The 16,861-nt window shown below is 37.8% G+C and overlaps 3 protein-coding genes across 7 annotated transcripts in view; 2 read left to right on the forward strand and 1 right to left on the reverse strand.

The window, feature by feature from the left end:
• Positions 1-5,180, forward strand: part of LOC105318173 (beta-mannosidase) — a 36,757-nt gene extending 31,577 nt beyond the window's left edge. For all 5 annotated transcript variants that reach the window (XM_066085768.1, XM_066085769.1, XM_066085770.1 and 2 more), the window contains exons 12-17: positions 694-873; positions 2,547-2,644; positions 2,893-3,040; positions 3,596-3,915; positions 4,481-4,666; positions 4,768-5,180. In XM_066085768.1, the coding sequence (XP_065941840.1) occupies positions 694-873; positions 2,547-2,644; positions 2,893-3,040; positions 3,596-3,915; positions 4,481-4,666; positions 4,768-5,004 (1,169 nt within the window). In that variant the 3' untranslated portion in view covers positions 5,005-5,180. The remainder of the gene's footprint in view (positions 1-693; positions 874-2,546; positions 2,645-2,892; positions 3,041-3,595; positions 3,916-4,480; positions 4,667-4,767) is intronic.
• A 1,231-nt stretch (positions 5,181-6,411) lies between these two features.
• On the reverse strand, positions 6,412-9,213 carry LOC105318174 (protein cereblon). The gene is made up of 6 exons (XM_011415122.4): positions 9,054-9,213; positions 8,825-8,971; positions 7,743-7,798; positions 7,372-7,451; positions 7,066-7,145; positions 6,412-6,859 (listed from the first exon to the last, which is right to left on the reverse strand). The coding sequence occupies exons 1-6, from the start codon at positions 9,154-9,156 to the stop codon at positions 6,816-6,818; spliced, it is 510 nt and encodes a 169-aa protein (XP_011413424.3). The 5' UTR covers positions 9,157-9,213; the 3' UTR covers positions 6,412-6,815.
• Positions 9,214-9,792: 579 nt separating this feature from the next.
• On the forward strand, positions 9,793-16,588 carry LOC105318175 (zinc finger protein 704). The gene is made up of 7 exons (XM_011415123.4): positions 9,793-10,472; positions 11,677-11,822; positions 11,953-12,170; positions 13,811-13,911; positions 14,118-14,298; positions 14,388-14,540; positions 14,771-16,588. Exons 1-7 carry the CDS (start codon positions 9,958-9,960, stop codon positions 14,999-15,001), a joined length of 1,545 nt encoding a protein of 514 aa, XP_011413425.3. The 5' UTR covers positions 9,793-9,957; the 3' UTR covers positions 15,002-16,588.
• The last annotated feature ends 273 nt before the right edge of the window (positions 16,589-16,861 follow it).

Here is a 16,861-nt window from a genome sequence, read left to right on the forward strand (position 1 = left end):
AAATATTTCATCCAAACATGACCATTATTTAGATGTTACCTTAACATGTACTTATCTTAATTCCTTAATTAAAGTAGTCACCAGAAAATGACGTAATGGCTGGTTCATGATGACTGTTACGTGGACCTGTTCATTATCCTCAATTTTTTGATGTGGTATGACAATTCAATTTTCATTACATGACTATGGACCCGTTCTTTATCCTAAATTTTTTGTTGCTACACACTACTTGCAATGTTATTTTTTTAGAATAACAATAGGATAGGTTTCACACAAGATATGATAGGATTATTGCATGATAGAACATTATGCATGCATGATATCATAGGATAAGATTGTAAAATATGATGATGTGGGAACTGTATGACCATAAACTGTATGACCATTCAATTCATACAATTCTCAATTCCTTGATGTGATATGATCATTCATTACAGTACACGATTACCATTACATGGACTGTTCTTTATCTCGATGTAATATGACCATTTATTACAGTACACAATTACCGTTACATGAAATGTTCTTTATCTTGATGTAATATGATCAATGGCATTTATTACAGTTCACGATTACCATTACATGGAATGTTCTTTATCTCGATGTAATATGACCATTTATTACAGTACACAATTACCGTTACATGAAATGTTCTTTATCTTGATGTAATATGATCAATGGCATTTATTACAGTTCACGATTACCGTTACATGGACCCGTTCTTTGACCCGAGTGTGTACCGAGTCCCCAGGATGGCCTCGGAGTACGGCCTCCAGTCCTTGCCGTCGTACGAGACTCTGGCCGATGTATACGCCGAGGAAGACATGGACCTGTGTTCTGACATGAGCGAGCACAGACAACATCACCCACTGGGTGAGAGCTATAAGGTTTAAATTAATATCCCCCTCACTTTATTTAAGAGAAATTAGGATACAGACATTCTAATGTTTATTGTTGAAGATGGCTTGAAGTTTTTAAGTGCATAAAGTATATTGGTCAAATGTTATCAGGAAAAGGAGTGTCAGCTGTTGGTTTTTTGTTTGTCTGTTTGTTTGGGTTTTTTGTATCAGAGTTATTACCTGGACAGGTGTTTACAGGTCACACTGTTGTCATTGTGTGTACAGGTAATACTGTTGTCTGTGTGTTTACAGGTAACATTATTGTCTATGTGCGTACAGGAAACACTGTTGACTGTTTATTTACAGGTAACACTTGTCTGTGTGTTTACAGGTAACACTGTTGGCTGTGTATTTACAGGAAATACTGTTGTATGTGAGTTTACAGGTAACACTATTGTCTGTGTGTTTACTGGTAACACTGTTGACTATGTGCTTAAAGGTAACACTGTTGTCTGTGTGTTAACAAGTAACACTGTTGTCTGTGTGTTTACAGGTAACATTTTTGTCTGTGTGTTTACAGGTACCACTGTGACTGTGTGTTTACAGGTACCACTGTTGACGCTATGTGTTTACAGGTAACACTGGTGTCTGTGTGTTTACTGGTAACACTGTTGACAATGTGCTTAAAGGTAACACTGTTGTCTGTGTGTTTACAGGTAACGTTGTTGTTTATGTGTTTACAGTTAACACTGTTGTCTGTGAGTTTACAGGTAACACTGTTTTCTGTGTTTACAGGTAACACTGTTGTCTGTGAGTTTACTGGTAACACTGTTATCTGTGTTTAAAGCTATCATTGTTGTCTGTTAGTTTACAGGTAACACTGTTGTCTGTGTTTACAGGTAACACTGTTGTCTGTGTTTTACAGGTAACACTGTTATCTGTGTGTTTACAGGTACCACTGTTGACACTGTGTTTACAGGTAATACTGTTGTCTGGGTTTACAGGTAACACTGTAGACTGTGTTTTAACAGGTAAAACTGTTGTCTTTGTGTTTACAGGTAACACTGTTATCTGTGTGTTTACAGGTAACACTGTTGTTTATGTGTTTACAGGTAACACTGTTGTCTGTGTGTTTACAGGTAACATTTTTGTGTGTGTTTTTACAGGTACCACTGTGACTGTGTGTACAGGTACCACTGTTGACACTGTGTGTTTACATGTTACACTGTTGTCTGTGTGTTTACTGGTAACACTGTTGACTATGTGCTTAAAGGTAACACTGTTGTCTGTGTGTTTACAGGTAACGTTGTTGTCTGTGTGTTTACAGTTAACACTCTTGTCTGTGAGTTTACAGGTAACACTGTTGTCTGTGTGTTTACAGGTAACACTGTTATCAGTGTGTTTACAGGTAACATTGTTGTCTGTGTGTTTAATGGTAACACTGTTGTCTGTTAGTTTACAGGTAACACTGTTGTCTGTGAGTTTACAGGTAACACTGTTGTCTGTGTGTTAACAGGTAACACTGTTCTCTGTGTGTTTACAGGTCACGCTGTTGTTTATGTGTTTACAGGTAACACTGTTGACACTGTATGTTTACAGGTAACACCGTTGTCTGTGTGTTTACAGGTAACACTGTTGTCTATGTGTTTACAGGTAACACTGTTGTCTGTGTGTTTACAGGTAACACTGTTAATCATTTGTTTACAGGTAATGTGCAGCTGATGGCTGAAGTCATTCTCTACCTGAACCTACCTAATTCTCCAGACAAGAAACAAAAGTTCAAGGACACCATTTATGTCACACAGGTAAAATTGTGTCAAGGATGGTTTATTTCATTAACCAATTGTCTTTTTTCAATATGTTTTAGTGAATTTAAATTCAAAACACTAGTTAAAGTATTATTAGTTTTGTGCAATCTGTGAAAACATGGTATAAATTCTGTTTCCTCGATATCTTTCTCAAGAATAGATTTCTTTATCTATGATTATATGAAATGAATGATTACCCCCTGTTCTTTCTCTGTAGCTATTGTGGCTTATACTTTCTGTTTTAGATTGACCAAGCCATTGCAATGAAAACAGAGACGGAGCACTTCCGGCGCTGGCAGAACCGACTGGATCAGAGTGGGCGGGGTAACACAATGGGGGCCATGTACTGGCAGCTCAACGACATCTGGCAGGCCCCCACCTGGTCCTCCATAGGTAAACAACTTTGTTAATAATAAATATAGGTCATCAAAGGTAAAAAACATGTCAAAAGATAAGCCATCAATTGGGTCTCATCTATGAAAGGAACAACCCCCCCCCCCAACTAAAAAAAATGAAACAGTATATACCCTCTTAGAAATTTTGCTGTATTATATATAATACAAGAAACATCAGTGGAATAAAGGTCAAAAGTACTTATATAGAAAATATATGTTCAAAGTTCATACAGTAGCTTTAAAAGCAGGTCATAAACACTCAAATCTGAAATTTCTGAATAGAATTTATCAATAAAATCAAAGTCTGGAAAAAGATAAGTCAGGCAAATGTAGACAAATGGAATTACATGTAAATGTACAACGTTAGGCCCTTGGTCATTCTACCATGACTACTGTTATGCAAGAAACTTTAAAGTGAGTGGAAAGCTTTGGCAACACTACAATACAGACTGGGAGGTAAAAGGTTAAATTAGGATTTTTATTTAGGCATCATTAAAGTGCACCATATGTGCAATCAGATTAATTACTAGGCATATAACTACATCTTTTTCAGAGTACGGAGGAAAATGGAAGATGCTCCAGTACTTTGCCCAGCACTTTTTCTCTCCCCTGCTTATCTCCCCTTATGAGGAGAGTGGCATGGCCAAGGTTTACATCTGTGTAGATGAAATCAAACTCCATGTGACCAGACACCCCCACACCCACCACCTACAGTTTGTGCCCAATGCTCAGCACAAGGCCGGATTTATGTTTGGTTCCCCTGTGGATTCCAACCCCCAGCCCTACTCATTGGGACCGAAAGGCACACTGTATATCTCCATGTACTCTTGGGCTAGCATGGAACCACTGTACAACTGGACTCAGGAATACCAGGTGAGGGAAGCTCAATAAGTGGACTCAAGAATTGGACTCAGGAATACCAGGTGAGGGAAGCTCAATAACTGGACTCAAGAATTGGACTCAGGAATACCAGGTGAGGGAAGCTCAATAACTGGACTCAAGAATTAGACTCAGGAATACCAGGTGAGGGAAGCTCAATAACTGGACTCAAAAACTGGACTCGGGGATTCCAGGTGAGTAAAGCTCAGTCTTGGACCCAGGAAAACCAGGTGAGAGGACTAAACAATACCATTTGAGAGTAGCTTAGGTAATAACTGGACTCGGGTTTCAGGATGAAAACAGCAATGCAGTTCATGGTCTCTACCCTATTCTATTCTACTCTACTCTATTCTCTGTGAATTCAAATTATGAGCGAACACATCTCAAGTGTTATGTACAAAAAATACCTCAAGCAAATGAGTAAACTTGATTAACAAGTTCAATCGAAAAACATTTGTTCATGAAGGGATGCTCCACTTGCCAATGGTTTTGTTGAACTTTGTTCTATTAAATGCACCTAGTTTTTGAAAGCATCTAATCCACCATTATTTTGTTACAGATGAATGTGACATCCCAGCTTGTCTTCTCGGCCAACATCAACAACATGTTACATCAGGCTGACTGTATCAGACGACAGAACTGCTTCCTGTTCTATCACCTAGGCAACTCTCAAAATGGCCCCACAGCTTGGCAGGCTCTCTCAACCTTTAGTGCAGTGATTGGGTTAAAGAAAACCAAAATACAGGTCAAACTAGCGACATGTATTACATGATTTTTTTTAACATGTAAACCCAGTGGATAGAATAAAACCCAGTGGATAGAATAAATGAATTTTTATATCTTTAGGTTACAAACATCATTGCTGTGAAGAAAGACCAAGTTTTCAACATCACCATTAGTACATCAGCCATCGCTCCGTTCGTCTGGCTAGACACCCCTGGAGTTCAAGGTCGTTTCTCTGACAACGGGTTCCTCATGGTTCAGCGAGTGAAGCAGCTGCAGTACTTTGCCTGGGAATCGGTAGACCAGAACAGACTGGGCAGCAGTCTGACCATCAAGTCCCTGATGGACATTTACTACTAACTGATGAACAATAAAGTGGTGACAATGTGCCATAGCTAGGGTCAAGTGCAATTCCCTCTGTATTCAATGGACCACGACTGTGATATAGACTTATTAGCTCTTGTAGACATTGAAGTTTAATTATGTCAAGGTGTTAAAACCATTTTTTCACTTTGTTTTAAAATAATTCTAAAGCTTGGTCTCTTTGTATTTGCAAACACTTATAAATAAAATTTTGATAATATCAGTCTTCATCAAAATTCAGAAAACTGCAGCCAGTAAATTAATTAGTTGTCAGTGAAATTTAAAAATTGAGAAATGCAATTTGGGTCTGTCGAGATCTTTAAATCCAAGTGCTTAAAACAGTTTCTTGTAATCAGTTATGTGTATTAAACAGGGTTCTCATTAATGCAGGAAACTGTTATCAATTTCCCACAATATTATTATCAATCAGAAGAGCAGCATCACGAAACCCAGAATCCTCATTCGTGTTCCTGGAAACATTTTAATCAAGGAGACAAATAGTGCTGGATTGTTTCCTTTCTTGCCCAAAACATTTAAAAAAACATTCCTATTTCCACAAAAAAAGTGCCATTTCCTATTTAGAAATAACACCCCTGTGAATGTGTTAAGAATGTTTTCTTTATTGTTGATAAATATGTAATAAATCCAGAGGTGCTCGAATGAAAGTTCACGAGACTTCCCCGAGATTTGTTCAGTTTCTGTGAAATTTCGTTAAGTGTTCGGATATTATTCTCAAAATACGGAAGTACTGGTCGTTTTTCATATCAAATCCTACCTTGATTTATGTTAAAACATGAGAATCTATTAAGATATATGTCTTATTTCATCATCTAGTGTGGTTATTTAAACTTTGTGTTCAACTACTCTACACATGGTTGAAAATATAAACATTGGGTTGGTTAATAAAATCATGGCCATGTTTGAGGCTTTTTTGTGTTCAATGTTAAATAAACCCCTATATTTTCTATTCTCACATTTATTTCTAGAACTCATTTTATCTACCAATTGATGAATATAGAGGTTAAAATCAATAAACGTCTAGATTTTATATCCTATAGATTCTAGAAAATAGACTATAAACACGAGGCACAATTTTTACTGCAAAACTGAAAGGGTAAAATAAAACCATGTGTTTTAAATTCAAATGACAATAACATTCACAGGTGTGAATAAATTATAAAAGGAAAGATCTTGTTGCAAGTTCTTTATAAAACATTATAATGAAAGGGAAATAACTCATTTCTCATTTTCATTGACAAATATAATTTTCTTATCAACTGGTCCATATAACTGTACCAAGACTAAATTATTAATTATCATAATCTAATGATGGCATCTTTTCATAATATGCTGCCAGTGGTATTTTCCATCAATTTTCGACATTAAAATCAATATAAGGCATCAGATATATCAAATTCTTTAATAAAAAGATATCTGACCTGCACAGAACAAATTGTCTTGCAACTTTACATAATATTTTTCAACGATAATACAAAGTAAATTTGATGAACAATTAATTTATTTCAGAGCACATCCTCTCTTTTTATCACTGGGCAAAAATGAAATACAATGGGTTGACCTTGGCATTAGTCAAAGGGGTTATGGTTATCAGTCATATCTTACACCCATCACCTCTACATCAATGGCAATACATTTACACATCATTTTAATCATTCAATTTTAGACCTTTCAATTATTTGTCTTGACAATGTGAAGCAGAATGACTGGCAGAGAATTTAAAGATAAATTGTTGAGAAATTTAATTGTGCCGGTGTTACATGTTAAACATATAACACAACCGTTCCGTGTCAGCTGGTGTAGGCCTTAGGTATGTGAATGATTGACTCAGCTTCTAAAAAAGACAAAACTCAAGGTTACCAGACAGCAGTATTCTGTTCTCCTTTGTGAAAAGAGTGACAGTAGCGTTACTCCCACTACTGCATGTTAGGAGAAAGTGGATGTTTTTAGGACAATAAACCTGCTATTGTTTCTTTAATCTGATATCAGGTGTTTGATAATTGGTACATGAAGATTAAAGCAATTTTAAGCCCTCGTTACCTGATTGCTGTAAAATATTATCTAGAATTATTCCAAAAAAGGACTGGGGCCTTCTCTCTGGGGATGTTGCATGGTATTTCCTGCAATCAAATTGTGAAATAGTTATATATAATTACCCTATGTAGAAGCTTCCAAGAAATCACAGTCCAAATCAAAAGGCCTGAAGGACATGTAGCATTAAAAGAATATTGTACTTTAAAATTTAATCAAATATAATCTGCACCTTTTCCTGAAAGGCATAAATTGGAAATTTTAAACAAGAAATTTTTATAGGTATTCATGTAAAAAAAAAAAATAGAGACTAACCATCCTACATGCTTCATACACATTGGACATACACAGATGGTCCAGTGGTATCCGGGAAACCAGGTCATAAGGTCAGATGGCTAAAAATAGACCAAACACAATACAGGATCAAAAAATTTCTGGTCTTGAAAGAAGTCAGACTAAATTTTTACCACAATTTAAGTATTAAAATTCAAAATACATAAATTCTAAATAAGAAATGTACATGTACACATACAATTTATGTTTTGGAAAGGTAAGTACATGTACTTGCATGAAATACTCCTTAAAAATTGCTTCAAAAATCTGTGTTAATTTGATATGAGGAAAAATACAATTGATTTTACTTTGCAGAGATCTGGTTGGCCTATTTTACTCAGAAATAAACCTACCTTGGACACCTCAGTAAGATTAGCTTCAGTGGCAGAGATCACCTCAAAGAAGGCACCTAACAACAGAAATCATCATACAGAGTTACTTCCCTTTCACAAATCTACAGCTTGTAAATCTTGCATTCTATATCTCAAACAATTGTTACAAGGCACAGAATTAAATGCGAATTGTATCTGCTGTCAGGCCAAAGGTATTTGATTCCCTGCAATTTTCATAAGCATATATAACTTATATGTTTAATTCCTATTTCAACATGTTTTAAGATATAGGATCAGAATGAGGAGAAAGCACTTAACTTAATGTTGTTTTTAAAACTTGGTCCAAAAGCATTAAAAACTATAATTTCACATATTAAAATCTTAAAGAAAAAAGAGCATGTTTAAAGATTTGTAATGGGATAAAAGAAATGCATGATGATTGACCAGACATTGATTTGAATCCATGACACCTGAATATTTAGTGCTGAGCTATCTGGCGCCAATTTTCGAACTGGTCTGACCATCACATCCCCCCCAAAAAATGTTCTTCTCCCTTTCAAGATTACCTGGGTAACCCCAAATTCTTCCCCAGGCAGGAGTTAACCTAGCTAGCTGTCACTTCCTGGGGTTGACACTGCACTAAATGTAGAGGGATGGTAGAAATAATGATGGACCAGACAAGGATTTGAACCTGGGCCTGATCCGTCATTATTCATCCCATATCCTGATACATTTAAGGGCCATAACCTGCCCCTGAAACTAACAGGCATTAAAGGGGGGGGGGGGGTAGTAGTTGGGGCTAAATGGACCATGGATAGCTGGGTAGCTTACACATATAGTGGTAGAGCTCTTGACAAGAGTTGTAGGGGTCCCATCTTCAATTACCAGTCAAGCCATTTTTTTTAATCAAATGTATGTAATCCCCTCTATATATACTTCAATAGTTTTAGTATTTTTAAGTAACTCAGTCGATAGAGCGTTGGTTTTTAAACTGAAGGATCCTAAGTTCGAGCCTACATGTAGTTGTGGTCATTCCTCCTCGTTTATTACAATTTCAATATTTCTTAATGATATTTTAAATATAAGAGTGCAATATTAAATACCATCTGGGTTTTTAAACAACTGTATTAGCGTCCCATTTCGGCCAGCAATGGTGTCATTTCTCTGTCTGTGAGCTACTTTACTGGGAACCTGGATTATGGCTGATGGGTGAAGGATTTCATGTCCACAACTTCTGCATAATATAAAGTCTACAATATGAAATAGGTGGTAAATGCTGGTCTTGAGAAGAATGCGAAGTGTGACAACAATTAAAGAGTATTTCATATCTACCAACGTAATCTCCTGGTACTGCTTTGACAGATTTGTCTAAGAGGTACGCTAAGAAAACATAACAAATAAATTTTACAAGCTCCCTATTTGTCGAGTTGGACATCGTGGTTCGACATTTTAACCGCAGTGCATTCTGGGATTTGCTTACTAAAAATTTGACAGTTGTCACGTGGTTGATCGATTTCTGCGCTAAGTAGATAAACACAGCTGTTCCTATTTCTCCCACGTATAGTGAATGATTAGGAAGAAAATTTACCTAACTTTCAGGATAAAACCCCAAAATTTTAAATTCTTTTGATATTGAAGATTGTTACAAATAAGAGCACAGTCATATGTTTATACAGTGCGAGTTAATTTATGGCAATAATAGTCATCAATTTCATTGAGACCGAGGGAGGAAAAGCGGCTATTAGATCGGCAATCAACACGAAGCGGCGTAAAATGATTGACATGTCCGACACAGATAATGCAACACAGATTCTGGGCTCTGTTGACAAAATTAATCGGGGCTCAATAGTTTAAAGTTTTGCTTTTGATAACTATGATCTGTAGAAACTGTTTTATTTAACTGAATAAACAAATAAAGATGAAATAAGGCCTAAAATTGGCTGACGAAAACTACAAAATGACCTTCACCTTGGGTCTTATTTTAACCATCCAATCGGATCTTGGAGGTGTGTGGATTTTAACCAACGAATGCGGTGAAAAATGTCACAAGGTTTTGTTGATACCAGAAAGGAAGCTCCGCCTATCTGCTACCAAAACAAACCGGCGCAAAATACCGGCATATTGTATAGGATCTAACTCGCCAATCTGCGATCGTTTTCAGCCTTTATTGACACTTTATGCTACATTTTTTACTGTGATATGTTACTTTGGAATATGATTCACTCAAAACTCTAAGATGTCTGGAAATCGACGACTTGCAAAGAGGTCTATTGTCGGAACAAAAGTCTGCGCCCTGTGGAAAGATGGAAGGTTTTATCCAGGGGTAATTACCGACCACTCGGGCGAACTTAGCATCGCCGACGAACAGAAATACACCGTTGTATTCGACGACGGATTTCAGAAAAGTGTGTACGCAAGACATATTATTGGACATGGATTTCAGCAGATCAATTCGTTTCGCCTCAAACACGGACAGAAAGTGTTTCTGACGGCACACGGCCGAGAGGTAAGCGGGGTAGTCGTCCGTCACGACACAGATAGCGACCAAGTCGTGGTGAACGTCAAACTGACAGGCGGGGAGGGAGTGGACCTGGAGGTCCGATCCGAGGACCTGAGACTTCTGGAGAGTCGGAAGTCGGCCCGCCTCGTGGACCAGGACACGGACTACTCCAAGCTGGCGGACATCTCCGTGGCGGAGTCCAAGAAACGTCCCGTGTCAACCGTCATCGACGTCCCCAACGTCAGAGCGCAGTGAGTGGCAGAAAATATACTTTGCCCAATCTATTTACAATTTTATTCATTTTTCAGTTTGATATCAGTTTTTTTAATTGATGATTACTGTGGTATAACATTTGCTTTTTTAAAACAAAACTTGATTTAAATAATGAAAACTTATTAATTTTTAAAATTCAATTTCAATTCTTAAATCAAATCAATCAAGTTAACTTTTTTTTTTCAAGTAAAGAATGTTGTTTTGAAACAAAAAGTCCAAAGGTCGCAGATCCCACGTTGACCGACTTGTTTTGATCTCCTTTAGTGTTTTGTAAACAACAATTCCATGGTCACATGACAGGGATTTAGGATGGTCAAGCGTTAATCTCAGTGCTTGCTTTATTCGTTTTACTGCGACTGTCATTTTACTCGGAGTTTATTTTCATCAGTATACATTTTTGCTTTATTCACCTGACACATTTCAGGAAAAAAAATAATGAATACATTTCCACCGCACCGAAAAGGTAAACATTGATAATTTAAACATTGCATAAACGGAATAAAAAGCCGGCAGGACGATCTCGATTCATGGCCATTTTCCAACTTCATTTAGAATCAGCTGATCGATTGTATTGGAATGGAAAGCGGCTTACGTTGTGTCTATATATAGATGTTACAGGTGCATGTGCAATATGGCATTGACTTACCGGTAAATGAAGTCAGCCTAACTCACGCGCGCTTGTACCTCGTCCCCATTAGATGATCCATTACATACATGTACGTGTACCCCATCACACACGGCAACGGGAAATGCTGCAGCAATAATGTGACGCAACGCGAAATTTATCCATTCATCTTATGCATAATTATCATGACCACTCTCAAGTGTAATCAAAATCAATTTTTCCGGGTTCTATTAATAAAAAAAAATCATAGCTTTGCTTAGGCATCATAGATAAAAAAAAATACTTGATACGTAAAGTTAAAGATACAGAATAACTGATCATATGAACGATTTTCTGCTGAGTTATTCATGTATGTATAGAAATTAGAATGGTAGCAATTTAAAAGCTCTGTGACTCTGGCAAAAGGAAAAATACGTGATTCATAAAACGTAAAGTTAAGGATACTTATATTGTATGCCAAATTTGCTGGTTAAGTTGTATATAGAATAAATCGTAAATATTGTACAGCTGTTTGATGATGATTGTGTGACGATGATTGTGTAATGTGCTGATTGCAGACGCTACCGACGATCGTCGTCGGACCAGGAGGATGACGACGTTAAGGGCGATGACGTGGAGATGATGGACGAGACAATAGCCGCGATGGTGCTGACCAGTCTGTCCTGTAGCCCCGCCTCTCCACAGTTCCACGGCTCCTTCACAGGTGCTTGTTACGTAACTTTCAGAGAAAACCTCTGTCTGATATCTATCTGATAAATTTGCATCTCAAGTACCGGTAGATTAATTCGACGTCTAGCAACATTTGATTGATCGAGTGTATTATGTCTTTGTAGAACATGGCTTCAAGTCCACCACCCTATCCACCAGCGCTAACAGCAGTGGGTTCCACTCAGAGAGGAGCGACCCCTCGCCCCCCTCCCACCACCTGAGTGGGAGCGCTCCGGCGGAGTTCGTGGTGGGGTCATTCCACAAGGATGATGGGATCGACATCGAAGACTTTGAGGACGAAACCATTGATGTAGACACGGTGGAACCGAAGAGAAAACGACAGGTATTAAAAGAGAGAGAGAGAGAGATTTAACACCCCAACAGATCACAATCCCTGTAAGTACAATTAGGTCTACAGTCGAGCTTCTTTACATAAATTGAGGTTGTGAGAAAGTAAAGATGTGAAAACTTCAGCAGAGAGAGAGAGAGAGAGAAAGAGAGAGAGAGAGAGAGCACGTGACAGCCTATTTCATTTTGTACAAGTTTTGTACAGCGCCGAGCTTCTTTACACATAACCCATGGAACAAAGACCAGAGCGCTGACCTAATTCTTGGTCTATCAGCTGATTTCACCACGGGATGTTCTATTTTTATCCCGGCATGCTGACCTAATAAACAACAGGTACACCTTGAGTTGTGTTATTATCTGTCTGCAGTCATGCGTGAAGTGTGTGATTGATGGTGTTAAGCAGTGTTTTTGCGAATTTGTGTCACATTTCACTTCCCTGGATTCATTATCAACCCAGATCGACTTTCATTGATCAATATTTAGCCCTGTTTTTCCTTTGCCGATTCTCACTGGGGCCCCACTTGTTTGGGGGTAATTGCTTTAAAAGAGTAAGGCGCGTAAGTGTCACCTAGAAATATATTTACATAAATTTACTGACGATAATTAAATGTTGGATGGACAGGAAACATATGGCACACTAACCTTCTGTTTATAATTGCATTAAAATCTCCCGTGTAATTTACATGCAACCCTTACAAATCATATTTACATGTACCACTTTCAAGCATTACTCAAATTAGAAAAAAAAACAGATGTCAAGTACAGTGAATATGCGGTATATTGAGATACAGAAGTAAACAATTCTAAACGGAGGGTTCGTTGTATATTTTTAGACATGTTCCACATGCGTTGACATTCAGAGGTCGTGGACTTCACCTCCCCCCCCTCCATATGTGTTTGTCCTCCGCAACCCCGAGATAAATAACAGGGTCAACAGAATCACTATTATTAAAATGAACAACAGCGGTGCCTAAAAAAAGGGGGGGGGGGGGGGCTGCATGTAACTTACTACAACAAGAAAACACTAAACAGCCGGGTATCTAAAGATGTCTAGCTCTTACAGAGCAGCCTCTTTGAGCGAGCTTTAGTTTTTACAAAACTTGCATATAACGGACCAAATAGGAAAACAATGCTGGGATCACATTGAACAAAGCGACAAATCGGAGACTCGTTAAGTAGAGCGGACGCTCGGCAGCGCTACCTTAATTCCAAATCTCTATAACCATGCAGCTGAAATCACAAATTTCAGCGATCGAGCGTTTGCGAGCACCCGCTCATGCTGCTTACAAACAGTACCTAGTCAGACTAGCATTAACTACCTGTACTTTCTCTGTTTTAACATTAGTGCAGAGGTCACAGCACGACACAGTCCGATTCGTGCGTGACACTCCGGAATCGTGGTCAGAATTCCGTGACTAATGACGTCATATCCCGCTTCATTCATAGATATTCATAACACAGGATTCTCCATGTAACACCTAGATTATCTGAATGAGAGAGAGAGAGAGAGAGAGAGAGAGAATAACAACGAACTATACCCAATTAACACCGTATCGTGCTTAAAAATTTTGTTGGTTACCACTTTTGTTATAAATTAAACCAGACCCACATGAATGCAATGTTACGTTTTTCCAGACACACCTTCGCCTGAGGTACCAGTGTACCTTCCCCGGCTGTAGTCTGGTCACTGATACCTGTGCTAGTATCGAGAAGCACGTGCGCACAGCTCACCTGGGGTAAGTCACTTCATCCTCATTACTTCACGTGGAAAATATTTAACTTGTGTATGTAGCTGTCCGTTTTGCAATGGAAAATGTGTTATTCATTTTTAAATAAAAAAGCGCTTGATCTTTTTACGAAGATGAAATATCTTTATGTAATGGAAAACTCATTCGTCGTGATTAAAAGATAAATGTTTTGATATTTAATTTTCCATTCACAGAGGCTCGGAGTCTGACGACAGTCGGTCGGACGGGGAGGAGGAGTTTTATTACACGGAAATTGAGGTCAATGTGGACAACGTGACCCAGAAATTCTCCCAGATGTGCACGTCATCCCCACCGGAAGTCGTCGGTCCACTGTCTCCCTCCATTCCGGTGCCAGATCACGACTATCAGAAAAAGGTGTCTAAGATATCAAATTAACTTCAACTCCGAAACTACAAATTCCAACAGACATAGATGCTGACAGCTGTTTTAATTTATAATTTCAGGATCACAACACAAAGTTTCAGGCGTCATCAGTGCCATCTAGCGGCTTCTTTCATCAAGGTATTACCCCAATGTCTTTCTCCAACCCCCCTCAGATGAAGAGATCGATGTCATGGCAAAGCAGTGCGCATGTGTCGTCACCTCCGACCCACTCGGTAATTTTTTTTTACGTAAATGTTTTGTTCTATTAACGTTGATACCGGTAAAAGCAATCGACCATATATGATTTATATTTTTACCAATTGAGACTATGCAAATCAAATTAATGATTTAATAAAAGAATACTATAACCTACCATGATTTATTAGACGTGACATACACATAATAAGATATAAAGTACAACCGGGGTCAGTATCATGAGTTTGTGTATGCTGTTACTTTGTAGCTCTCTCCCCCAATCCGAGTGACGAAGCCCACCCCACAGGAGCGCTTACACCAACACCAGGCGCAATCACCCAAGTCTCACCTATACTCGGTCTCCCCCAAAACCACGGGGTTCCACAAGAAACCGCGCAGCGAGGTCCGGAAATGCCGGAAAGTGTACGGGATGGAGAACAGAGACCAGTGGTGTACCCAGTGTAAGTGGAAGAAGGCCTGCTCCAGATTCGTGGATTGAAGAATCCGGTCCGTCTTGTCTGGAATCCGCGCCATGTGGACAATTTTTATATTTTGCGAAACCATGGACGCTTATTTCCAGAGTAAAAGGAAATATGAAATATCGATATCTCCACTGCTGAAACTAAATGTCTTTTATGACATTTTGTTATTTGCTCTATAGACCAATGATTAAACATGGTTTAAAAAAAACTTGTATGGCAAAGTATATGTTATACACGTATGAATAGCCATGCAAGGCGTTGCACTTTGAAACTAATCGAGGCGCAACTGTTTTCTTATATACATTTACTACAACTTGTCTTTAAAAAACCTACATAAAAACCTTTTCTTTCTTTCTTTCTTTCTTTCTCTATCACTCGTCACTTTTTTCTTCTTTCTTTCTTTCTACTGTTATTTTTATATATTTACATTCTACTGTGTTTTTCCATTAAATTCTGTGATCTTCAAATGCCTCTAAATGCAACAAGTAGTCAAAGGTCAAATTAACGAGTTTTATTATGACGTCACAAACGTTGAACGCTGTAAACTGCAACGTCACAAGCGAAAATCAAAGTGCACGCTCGTGGCTGTTACTGTGGCTCTTCCATTAATATTAACTTACCCTTAGGATAAGATCGGAATTTTAAGGTATAATTCACATTTGCAGACAAGGCAAGAAGTTAAAAAATGTAAATATAAGCATTAAATCATGATTTTTTGAAGTATACACTCTCATAACTGCCGCGGTGTGTGCATACAAATTTTCATAACGCGCTAACGCGCGTTACTCAATTTGTATGCACACACCGCGGCAGTTATGAGAGTGTATACTTCAAAAAACCATGATTCAATGCTATATTGAGTGATACTTGGGTTTACATTGATTACGTCATCTGTGTACACGTCATCCACGTAACACTCGAAATCTTGTCATCAGCTATCTCAGGTTGTATTTTGTTACTGATTATATTTGAATATATTCGACTTTGCAGTGCTTTTTAAGTTTTTGTTGGTTATTTTACAAATGTAGTGGACTTACATTTTACGAAGTTTTTGTTGAACTTTGAACTTCTGAACTGAATGTCTTGGTTATCGATTCAATGTATCATAGTGAGTCTTTTTACGGCGTATATTCTAGTATTTAATATTATACAGGTATATTGGATTTTATTGCAGATCAGTTATAGATCAGTTATTTTAAAAACCGTCTTTAGATTATCATTTTTAATTTTAACTTCTCGGAACTACTGCTTACCAACAGATTGTTGATTTTTTATTTAGTATAAAGGAGTTAATCCTGTATGGTCGACTAACATAGAAATACCGGTTTTAGTTTCCTTATTTTAAAATCATTTTAATTATCTTTTAATTTACATTTTAACTGATCTCAAAGTTGGTGTAGCATTGTAATTATGACGTCATGTAGCCAGAATAATATCTGTTTCACTATTCAATCATTGTTGTGGGCGTGTGTATACAGGCGCCCTATCTACATTATCATTATATTACTGATATGTTTTATATGTCGTCGTCTTTCATCGAGTATCACCGGTCTTCAGTGGGAGTGTAAATATATTCACAATAAATATTCCATAGATATATCCAACTGATTGTCTGTTTTTCTTTTTCTTTATACCAAATGTGAGAATTACAAACCTAGTCTCCATTTTCCGTGGGATGTTCATAATAAGGAAAGCTGCTGACATATTTAGTTATATTCTTAGTGACATACGCATTAAGTGTGCTATATGGTCGTCACCTACACTATATTAATCTCCATGAGAAGAAGAGCTAGCTCTTTATTGGAAGTTTTTCTGTGACACCCCGTGACTTCTACTTTTTATGGCAGTACGTCACAACATGGGGATTTTAGCGCATT

This window comes from Magallana gigas, chromosome 5, assembly GCF_963853765.1.
Source record: "Magallana gigas chromosome 5, xbMagGiga1.1, whole genome shotgun sequence".
Classification (NCBI taxonomy): domain Eukaryota; kingdom Metazoa; phylum Mollusca; class Bivalvia; order Ostreida; family Ostreidae; genus Magallana; species Magallana gigas.

Bases quoted from the DNA above. Each gene is read 5' to 3' on its own strand.
- LOC105318174 (XM_011415122.4), bottom strand. From the start codon at position 9,156: ATGTCCAACTCGACAAATAGGGAGCTTGTAAAATTTATTTGTTATGTT. The intron at 8,972-9,053 runs GTAGATATGAAA...TTCATATTGTAG, and splicing joins AGTACCAGGAGATTACGTTG to ACTTTATATTATGCAGAAGT. The intron at 7,452-7,742 runs GTAGGTTTATTT...GTCTATTTTTAG, and splicing joins ATCTTACTGAGGTGTCCAAG to CCATCTGACCTTATGACCTG.
- LOC105318175 (XM_011415123.4), top strand. From the start codon at position 9,958: ATGTCTGGAAATCGACGACTTGCAAAGAGGTCTATTGTCGGAACAAAA. The intron at 12,171-13,810 runs GTATTAAAAGAG...ACGTTTTTCCAG, and splicing joins AACCGAAGAGAAAACGACAG to ACACACCTTCGCCTGAGGTA. The intron at 14,299-14,387 runs GTGTCTAAGATA...TTATAATTTCAG, and splicing joins ATCACGACTATCAGAAAAAG to GATCACAACACAAAGTTTCA.